Below are 10,789 nucleotides of genomic sequence, written 5' to 3'. Positions count from 1 at the left end.
TAGCTGTTCCGTGTTTAATTAACACTATCATCCTTATTTGCTATGATACATTTTTAGTTATTATGTATTAATATATTTCAATTGCCTTTGGCAGTTCATATTTTTTCTCTGGTTGAATTGAACCACGTAGGAATTATTCCGATCGATTTTTATTGTTTGATGGGAATTGGGAATATATATGATTCAAACGCAATTAATGAGAAAACTTCTGCACACAATGTTCAAGCGGAATTATGGGTCTTTGCCTTAGTAGGGAAGGTTGGGACGGGTCCAGTCTTGCCAAACTATGGTAGGTATACCTCCAACTGAATAAGAACAAAAAATATACAATTTAATCTTAGAAACCAAATAAAGTAAAACTCAAGCATCAATCTTTCTTTTCATCATATGCACTTGTCGCTATAAGAATGCTTTTTCTTCCTTTCAAATGTTTCTTTTAATTTCCTCAGGTATCGTTTTCTTCGCAATAAATAATCCATCCGGTCCTCGAGAGGCGCATTCATCTCACAGCAGTCATAATTTCCCGAAACCAACCTTCAACATCAGCAACAATAGCAACAGCAGTTTCGCCAAGCGGCACCAGAAGCAGTTTGACAAGTTGCTGTCTCATCTAAACGAGCAGAAGCTGAACCCCACAAGCCTGAAGTCACGTCGTAGTTCTGCAGTCATGGTCCTAGAAGTTGGTACTCCCTAGGTGTGTTCCACACTTACGGTAAAATGTGGTAGTGTGGTGCAAAACATCGACCTCTACCTCTTCCAGAAGAAAAACTCACGTCCTAGTTGAGAAAAGCAAGCAGCAGAGCTCTGAATCAAAACAGGGACAGTGATATAAAACGAGCTAGTAGAATGGTATGACACATATAGCATCGTTCATAGATGTATTAAAAAATGAATGAAAACGAATTATAGATACTTTAATGTCAAGTATAAGTAGATATATGTCAAGTGGTAGATAGTGGCATATAGCAGAAAAAAAACTATAATTATAGACTATTTTGATTTGAATTTTAAATATTTCCTTTTTCTTTCTAAATATGTTAAAATAACGTACAAATATATAAAAATTATTCTCATTATATTGAACTGTTTAAAATTTCTAACGTGATGCAGATTGGGCTATTCTCTTCCATTGCCACGAGTACCTATGAGCTTGCTGAGGGAACAAATAGCGCTAAAGCAAGCAGAAAAATGAACAATTTCAAGCTTTTCGGAGATGACGATGGAGTCTCGTTCATATGGATATAGCATGCTGGCTGGAGCGAATTTTGCTCTTCATGAAAGCGAACACACATGTTTCCCAACTGCAGCAGAGTAACAGTTTTTCCTGCTTTGTCGTCTCTGTTCATTATGACTGGGGGAAAGCAGTTGCGCGCCTCATTATTTCACTGACTGTTCCAAAGTTCACCCCATGACTGTCGTTGGCTGTAGGATGTGACTTTCAGCTATGATTCCGACTGTTGTTGTGTTAATTTGTTTGGACAGGTAATTTGGATTTGGTGGATCTGATCGTTTGAATTGTAATATATCATAGGTTGTGACAATGTGTACCTATCAAATTGCGTAATAATTATGAGAAAATTTCAGAATCAGATTATTTGTAGCTTTTTAAATTTGTTGATTGAGCTTTTTTTTGATTGCAAGAAAGATGGTTTTCAGATTATTCTATATGATTCTTTTCATTTGAGTAAAACAGAATTTTTCCTCCAGACATAAGATGTTCAAAAGATGGATGGAAAAACTGTTACCATCGACTTCTGTGGTTCTCTCACGGAAGATTAATTGAAGCTCCATGCTTTATCCTTGCTGAGCAAACAGCTTTGCTCAGTTCATCTTAATTACGCCTTCAAAAAGCCATTCCACAGAACAAACCAAAGGCCTCCAAGCTAAATGACGCACTGAGAACGCACTCACTCTGTGCTTGCCTACGTTTCTGCAGAGCACACATAAATACGCACACATAAGTACCTGACGTATGTGTGCCCTTGTGCTAATAACACACAGCCAGGCACATTGTATTACGTGATGCGTGCATGAAGGGGGCCAAACATCTGCCATTTAGTAGCGGGCAGCAGCGGCGACAACGGATGGGCAGCATTCACAAAGCAGTCAACAGATTAACCTGTAAATCTTTCATCAATTCAGCAGCAGCCCGGCCTTCTATTTGCACAATGAATTGCCCACTCTGTTTGCGTTGGTCTGATGAACTTTTGCTCCCGTTTTCAATTGGACCGGGCAGCGTTCCTCAAACTAAAATCCAACATTTCTTTGTCGCAATCAGGTGCAGTGCAATTATTTTACAGAAGTCTTGTTGACCTGGTTACATTTTTCAGGAAATCCCGTCGGAATTTCCTTGAAACTATACACACTTAAATTTTTCCACCGATCTCGGTTGTGCAAATCTCGGTTTAAGTTCGTTTGCTGGAATATCGGCTGAATGTACGTATGTTTACGGTGGCTCCTTTGAGTGCCGCAGTAAACAAACAAATTTTTCAGCTGAGATATCAGCAGTAAGTCACGAACCGAGCACTCGGCTGTGCGAATCTCGGCAAAAGAATCAAAATATGCCGAGCTGAACTGAGTGTGTAGAGAGTTGCCAGTTATTCTTGAAGTTTTTAATGTTTGTTCTTTAGATGAACCATCTGTCTATGCATCGCAGTCTCCATGCTTTTTAGACTAAATTCAAAATTCCAAATCCAACAAGAACAAAATCAAGAACAAGACAAATACCAAGATCAAGACCAAGACCAAGACCAAGACCAAGATCAAGACCAAGAGCAAGACCAAGACCAAGACCAAGACCAAGACCAAGACCAAGACCAAGACCAAGACCAAGACCAAGACCAAGACCAAGACCAAGACCAAGACCAAGACCAAGACCAAGACCAAGACCAAGACCAAGACCAAGACCAAGACCAAGACCAAGACCAAGATCAAGACCAAGACCAAGATCAAGACCAAGACCAAGACCAAGACCAAGACCAAGACCAAGACCAAGACCAAGACCAAGACCAAGACCAAGACCAAGACCAAGACCAAGACCAAGACCAAGACCAAGACCAAGACCAAGACCAAGACCAAGACCAAGACCAAGACCAAGACCAAGACCAAGACCAAGACCAAGACCAAGACCAAGACCAAGACCAAGACCAAGACCAAGACCAAGACCAAGACCAAGACCAAGACCAAGACCAAGACCAAGACCAAGACCAAGACCAAAACCAAGACCAAGACCAAGACCAAGACCAAGACCAAGACCAAGACCAAGACCAAGTCATATTTCAGTGAAAGCATTATTATTCTGATGGAAAAGTATTGCAGTCATTCCAATTTTTTAGTTGCCATCCGTTAACATCATCCTCAATGTGTAAAAACTGGTGACCAAAAATTAAACAATACCGGCGTTGGCTGTGTCCGAATGCAGGTCAATTGAGAAATAGGTAGGAAAATGCTGACGTAATACTCGCTTTGATGGAAGCCGACGAGTGATCTGCACTTCCACGAGAAATCATTGGGATTTTGGACGTAGAGGTAAGGTGTGTAGCTAGGTTCGTTTTGGTAAACGGAATGCCTTGTGTAACGTGTAGGTAGTTTGATCGCTCAAAACAGAACAAAATAACGCGGATCTCGAGATCATTCTACGCTTTCAAAAACGTTTTTTTTATCGCGCAGGGCAGAACAAAATAACGCGGATCTCAAAATCATTCTACGCTTCCAAACACGTTGAATCGCGCACCATTCAATTTTCTTTTCGACGGCAGAATAAAATAACACGGATTTCGAGATCGTTCTGCGCTTCCAAACATGTTCGATCGCGCACTAAGTATTTTCTTTTAGATCGCACAAGGCAAAACGAAATAATGCAGATCTCGAGATCGTTCTGCGTTTCCTTCACTTTGACGGCACAGGGCAGAACATACTAACGTTGACCTCGAGATCGACCTGCGCTTCTAAACGCGGCTGGTCGTGCACTAATAATTTTCTTCTCAACCGCTCAAGGAACAACAAAATAATGCGAATTTGGGGATCGTTCTGCGTCTCCAAAACACGTTTGATCGCGCATTATTTGTTTCGACCGTAAAGAGCAGAACAAAATGACGCGGATTTCGAAATCGTTCTACGCTTTCAAACACGTTCGATCGCGCACTATTTAATTTTCAACCGCACAAGGTAGAATAAAACAACGGTGAAGAATTTTATTATCATTCCATTACTATATACTATAATATACTATATTATCATTACTCTAAGATGTTTACACCGTGTCTCATATACTTTTTCTCTTTTACTCTAGTCGTAGAGGTGAAGTTATTTGCGATCGCAAGCTACCGTTTGTTTTGATCGAAAATGGCGATAAAAATAAATCTTTCTATTATGAAAAAGGTAGTGTTACAGAAAGTCGCCAGGCCAAGCTTAGAGAAAATGTACGGAAAGGATGATTTCGTGTTTCAGAAGACAGAAGCGAGTTCTCATACACTAAGTTTGGTTCAAAACTGCTGAATGGCTTTTCAGTTCACCAGACGTCGAGAAAAGAAAGAGCGTGAAGTGTTTAGTCAGACCAAATTTAACGACGTTGGTCTACGTACGTGCTGCTTGCGATGGCTTTATTTTTTTAGATTTGTAGATTAAAAGCGGTATTATTGCGTAACAAATGCTGTAATTAATCCATATTAATTTGACTTTCAATAAAAACAATAACCATTAAAATCCGAATAACCAATGTAAAGTAATCTAAGCTTCAATTATAATGAGAATATATTGGACACAGTGTAGATGGTACATTAACATATAATTACTGAAACCAAGTTTTGGCACCGCAAATGCTGGGTAAAGCGTACCAATGGACTTCGCGTACCTGAAGGAATAAAGTAGACCCCATCTCGCGGTCCTTAGCCTCTTACCCAGCAACTCCTATCCCTACCTCCCCGCGGTGCTGGCTGGGATACGAGCAACCTTAGGGAAGATCGGGTAATTAACCCCGGTGGGAACTATAGTCGTATGCTGACAGGGAAGGGGGTGGGGGGGGGTTTGCTCCTCTCCGGAGGAGCAAATCTTATTGAGCGTCTGTTCTCCATGCCATGATCGGCTCACAGAAGCGTCTGTTCTCCATGTTAGGGGCGGCTGATCATCGTCCGAGTGCCAGCAAGGACTCTAAGTGAAACGGTGCACCATGGTCCTCCGAAAATTTAGGGGGTTTGGTGTCAGGCCCTGCAAGACAGCCTTTTTAAAAAGCATACGCAACGAACAATAAACAGGAGAGTACGGACCGGAACCATCGGCGAAGACCACTGCGACGAAAAGGGACTAGCGATTGGAAACCCGGTTCGTGGAACTGCAAATCTCTCAACTTCATCGGGAGCACACGCATACCGATGTGCTCAAGGACCGTGGATTCGGCATCGTAGCGCTGCAGGAGGTTTGTTGGAAGGGATCAATGGTGCGAACGTTTAGAGGTAATCATACCATCTACCAGAGCTGCGGCAACACACACGAGCTGGGAACAGCTTTCATAGTGATGGGCGATATGCAAAGGCGCGTGATCGGGTGGTGGCCGATCAATGAAAGAATGTGCAGGTTGAGGATCAAAGGCCGGCTCTTCAACTTCAGCATAATCAACGTCCATAGCCCACACTCCGGAAGCACTGATGATGATAAGGACGTATTCTACGCGCAGCTGGAACGTGAGTACGACAGCTGCCCAAGCCACGACGTCAAAATCATCATAGGAGTTTTGATCGCTCAGGTTGGGCAAGAGGAGGAGTTTAGACCGACTATTGGAAAGTTCAGCGCTCACCGGCTGACGAACGAAAACGGCCTACGACTAATTGATTTCGCTGCCTCCAAGAATATGGCCATTCGCAGCACCTACTTCCAACACAGCCTCCCGTATCGGTACACCTGGAGATCATCACTGCAGACAGAATCACAAATCGACCACGTTCTGATTGATGGACGGCACTTCTCCGACATTATCGACGTCAGGACATATCGTGGCGCTAACATCGACTCTGACCACTATCTGGTGATGGTTAAACTGCGCCCAAAACTATCCGTCATCAACAATGTTCGGTACCGACGACCGCCGCGGTACGACCTAGAGCGACTGAAGCAACCTGATGTCGCCACTGCATACGCGCAGCATCTCGAGGCAGCGTTGCCGGAAGAGGGTGAGCTCGATGGGGCCCCTCTTGAGGACTGCTGGAATACAGTCAAAGCAGCCATTAACGACGCAGCGGAGAACAACGTCGGGTATATGGGTCGAAGTCGACGGAACGATTGGTTCGACGAAGAGTGCAGACAGATTCTGGAGGAGAAGGACGCAGCGCGGGCGGTCGCGCTGCAGCAAGGTACCCGGCAGAACGTGGAACGTTATAGACGGAAGCGGAGACAGCAGACCCGCCTTTTCCAGGAGAATAAACGCCGCCTGGAAGAAGCGGAGTGCGAGGAGATGGAACAGCTGTGCCGTTCTCAAGATACACGCAAGTTCTATCAGAAGCTCAACGCATCCCGCAAAGGCTTCGTGCCGCGAGCCGAAATGTGCCGGGATAAGGATGGGAGCATCTTGACGGACGAACGTGTGGTGATCGATAGGTGGAAGCAGCACTACGAGGAACATCTGAATGGCGCTGAGAGTACAGGCAGTGAAAGTCAAGGCAGCGGAGGAGATGACTACGTCAGTTCAGCGGACGATGGAAGCCAACCAGCCCCCACCTTGAGGGAAGTTAAGGATGCCATTCAACAGCTAAAGACCAATAAAGCAGCTGGTAAGGATGGTATTGGCGCTGAGCTCATTAAGATGGGTCCGGAAAAGCTGGCCACTTGCCTGCACAAACTGATAATCAGAATCTGGGAAACTAAACAGCTGCCGGAGGAGTGGAAGGAAGGGGTTATATGCCCCATCTACAAGAAAGGCGACAAATTGGAGTGTGAGAACTTTCGAGCGATCACCATCCTTAATGCTGCCTACAAAGTGATATCCCAGATCATCTTCCGTCGTCTGTCACCATTAGTGAACGAGTTCGTGGGAAGTTATCAAGCCGGCTTCGTTGACGGCCGCTCGACAACGGACCAGATCTTTACTGTACGGCAAATCCTTCAAAAATGCCGTGAATACCAGGTCCCAACACACCCTCTGTTCGTTGATTTCAAGGCGGCATAGGACAGTATAGACCGCGTACAGCTATGGAAAATTATGGACGAGAACAGCTTCCCTGGGAAGCTTACCAGACTGATCAAAGCAACGGTGGATGGTGTGCAAAACTGTGTGAAGATTTCGGGCAAACACTCCAGTTCGTTCGAATCGTGCCGGGGACTAAGACAAGGTGATGGACTTTCGTGCCTGTTGTTCAACATTGCGCTAGAAGGTTCTCCGCATGACACCGCCGGATGTAACAGCCGGGGTACGATTTTCAACAGATCCAGTCAATTTATTTGCTTTGCGGATGACATGGACATTGTCGGCCGAACATTTGCAAAGGTGGCAAAACTGTACACCCGCCTGAAACGTGAAGCAACAAAAGTTGGACTGGTGGTGAATGCGTCAAAGACAAAGTACATGCTTGTGGGCGGAACCGAGCGCGACAGGGCCCGCCTAGGAAGCAGTGTTACGATAGACGGGGATACCTTCAAGGTGGTCGAGGAATTTGTCTACCTCGGATCCTTGCTAACGGCTGACAACAACGTTAGTCGTGAAATACGAAGGCGCATCATCTGTGGAAGTCGGGCCTACTACGGGCTCCAGAAGAAACTGCGGTCGAAAAAGATTCGCCACCGTACCAAATGTGTCATGTACAAGACGCTTATAAGACCGGTTGTCCTCTACGGACATGAAACATGGACAATGCTCGATGAGGACTTGCAAGCACTCGGAGTATTCGAGAGACGGGTGCTTAGGACCATCTTTGGCGGTGTGCAAGAAGACGGTGTGTGGCGGCGAAGAATGAACCATGAGCTCGCCCAACTCTACGGCGAACCCAGTATCCAGAAGGTAGCCAAAGCCGGAAGGGTACGATGGGCAGGACATGTTGCAAGAATGCCGGACAGCAACCCTGCACAGATGGTGTTCGCTTCCGATCTGGCAGGTACGAGACGGCGTGGAGCGCAGCGAGCGAGATGGGCAGACCAGATGCAAAACGACTTGGCGAGCGTGGGGCGTATCCGAGGATGGAGAGATGCGGCCTCGAACCGTGTATTGTGGCGTCAAATTGTTGATTCAGTGTTATCTGTTTAGATGTAAACTAAATAAATGAATGAAATGAATGAATGAAGTGAAGAAGTGAGAAGTGGAAAGGAAGAAATAAGAAGTACAAAGTGGCAAGTGAAAAATGTGATGTGAGAAGTGAGGAACGGAGAAGTAAGAAGTGAGAGGTAAATAAGAAGTGAAAAGGAAAAAAGAAGGAAGGAGTAAACATATATAGTAGGAAAACGAAAGGAAAAAAAGAAAAAGAAAAGAAGAGGATAAAGAACAAAGAAAGAAAGAAGAAAGTAAAATAGAAGAAAGGAAGAAGAAGGAGAAAAGACACAAAGAAGTAAAACAAAAGAAAGAAGGAGGAAGAAGTAACAGGAGAAGAGAGGAGAGATGGAAGAAATTAGGAAGAAAGAAGAGAGAAATAATGAAAAAAGAAGGAAGAAAGTAGAAATAAAGAAGAAATATGGAAGAAATAAGGAAGAAATAAGGAATAAAAAAGAGATAAAAAAGGTAGAAAGAAGAAAGAAAGAAAGAAGAAAGAAGGATGAAAGAAGGAAGAAAGGAAAAAGGAAAAAAGAAGGATGAAAAAGGAAGAAATAAGAAAATAAAGGAACAATGAAAAAGAAAGTAGGAAGAAAAACAGAAACAAGAAGGAAGAAGAAAGAAAGAAGGGAGAAAAAAGGAAGAAAGAGAGAAAAAAGAGCGAAGAAAGAAGGAAGAAATGAGAAAAAAAGAAGAAAGAAAGTAGGAAGAAAAAAGAAAGCAAAAAGGTGGAAGAAAGAAGGAATAAAGACGGAAGAAAGAGAAGAAAAAAGGAAGAAAGGAAGAATGAATAAAGAAAGAAGAAAAACAGAAGGAAGAAAGGAAGAGAAAAGAAAGAAGGAAAAAAGTAAAAAAGTAAAAAGAAGAGAGAAGCAAAAAAGAAATAGTAAAGAAGGAAAAAAAGGAAGAAAGTAAAAAGAAAGAAGGAAGAAAAACAGGAAACAAAAAGTAAGGAAAAAAGGGGGAGGAGAGAAAGAAGAAAGAGAGTAAGATAAGGAGAAAGAAGGAAGTAAGGAGGAAAAAAGAAGAAAGAAAGAAGAAAGCAAGTAGGAAGAAAGAAGGAAAAAGAAGGAAGGAAAAAGGAAGAAGAGAATAAAAGGAAAAAGGAAGAAGAAATAAGAAAGAAGGAATAAAAAAGAAAGACCTTTCGTCCTTTCGACCTTTTGTCCTTCGACCTTTTGACGCAGTTTTTTTTTTCGACCTTTTGTCCCTTCGACCTTTTGACCCTTCGACCTTTTGTCCTACAACCGCAGACGGTACATGAATATATAAGTACTGAATCGATAATTTAGTTGCACATGTTATGACTTTTGCCAAACAAAAAAAAAACGCGTTCTCATCCTGTCAAGGCCTCCTTTGACTCTCTTTTCATGGTAGAATGGAAAAAGAGTTAAAAAAGTAACGGTAAATGCTTCAAATTAAGTTACGCTTTTAAGACGATTCTTACTCGCTGGAAAGTTTTTATCAATTGACAATTTATAAGTAAATGAGTTCGCGTCTGCGTGTTGATCAAGAATTTATTTGTAAATTCCTTTAGAAATTCAATAGTATTTTTTCGGAAACTCCCTTTGAAACGCTTTCATACATTTTCTCATACTTTGGGAATTACCTTGGGAATTTTTGTCAAAACTCTTATTGGAATTTATTTGGGAATTTCGTTGGAAATTCCTATTGGAATATCTTAAGAAAATCATATATGAATTCCTTTGGGAATTTCTTTATTTTTTTCGGAAATTTATGTAGGAATTGATTTGGAATCCCTCTTAGGAATTCCGTCGGCAATTGTTTGAAAATTCCTGCATACATTTCATAAGGGGAAATCATTTGAGATTTCTTTCAGAATTTTTTCAAGAACTTCTGAATAAAATTCCTTCATGTATTTCTATGGACATTTCTTTGATTTCTTTGTAGACCTTTTACGAAATATTTTAGGATTTTTTTGGAAATTCTTTCAAAGATTTGGAAATTTGGGAATTTTTTGAAAATTTCGTCAGGAACTTCTTCAGAAATTTCTTTATGAATTTCTTCGTAAATTTCTTGAGAAATTCTACAAGACATTATTTCTTTGACCTTTCTGAAAGTATTTCTCCAAGTATTTCTTCGGATATTCCTCCAGAAATTCCTTAAGGAACATCCCCGGAAACTTTAAGAAGATTTTTTAAGTTCCTTCAAAATTTACCACAGAAATTTCTTCAGACTTTCCTCTATCAATGTTTTAGAAAATTCCTTTAGAACATTCTGACCACTTCTGACATTCCTTGTGAAATTCCTTTAGCAACTTTTCCAAAAAATTCCATCATACCTACGGAATTTCCTTTCGAAGATCCTCAAATAATTCACTGGAGAATCTTTTTAGAATTTAATTTTGTAATTATTCTAGCATCCCTTCGTATATTTCTTGAAGAAAATTGCATTCTGTAATGAATTTCTGGAAGAATTCTTGAAGTAATATACGAAATAATTCTTATAACTAGATTTCCAAAAGAATTCCTGCAGGGATTTAGGAAAGAAAGGTGTTTTGTATGGTTTTACTAACGGAATTTCCTGGAGGAACTTAAGGAA

The 10,789-nt window shown here is 41.9% G+C and overlaps 1 protein-coding gene across 1 annotated transcript in view; it reads left to right on the top strand.

Moving 5' to 3' along the window:
- The first annotated feature begins 233 nt into the window (after window positions 1-233).
- LOC134221479 (micronuclear linker histone polyprotein-like) overlaps window positions 234-10,789 on the top strand; it is a 55,125-nt gene continuing 44,569 nt past the window's right edge. Inside the window, exons 1-3 of the mRNA XM_062700671.1 lie at window positions 234-289; window positions 547-679; window positions 2,702-3,309. Coding sequence (XP_062556655.1) covers window positions 234-289; window positions 547-679; window positions 2,702-3,309 — 797 coding nt within the window. The remainder of the gene's footprint in view (window positions 290-546; window positions 680-2,701; window positions 3,310-10,789) is intronic.

This window comes from Armigeres subalbatus, chromosome 3, assembly GCF_024139115.2.
Source record: "Armigeres subalbatus isolate Guangzhou_Male chromosome 3, GZ_Asu_2, whole genome shotgun sequence".
Lineage (NCBI taxonomy): Eukaryota > Metazoa > Arthropoda > Insecta > Diptera > Culicidae > Armigeres > Armigeres subalbatus.
This window is presented reverse-complemented; position numbering and strand designations above follow the sequence as displayed.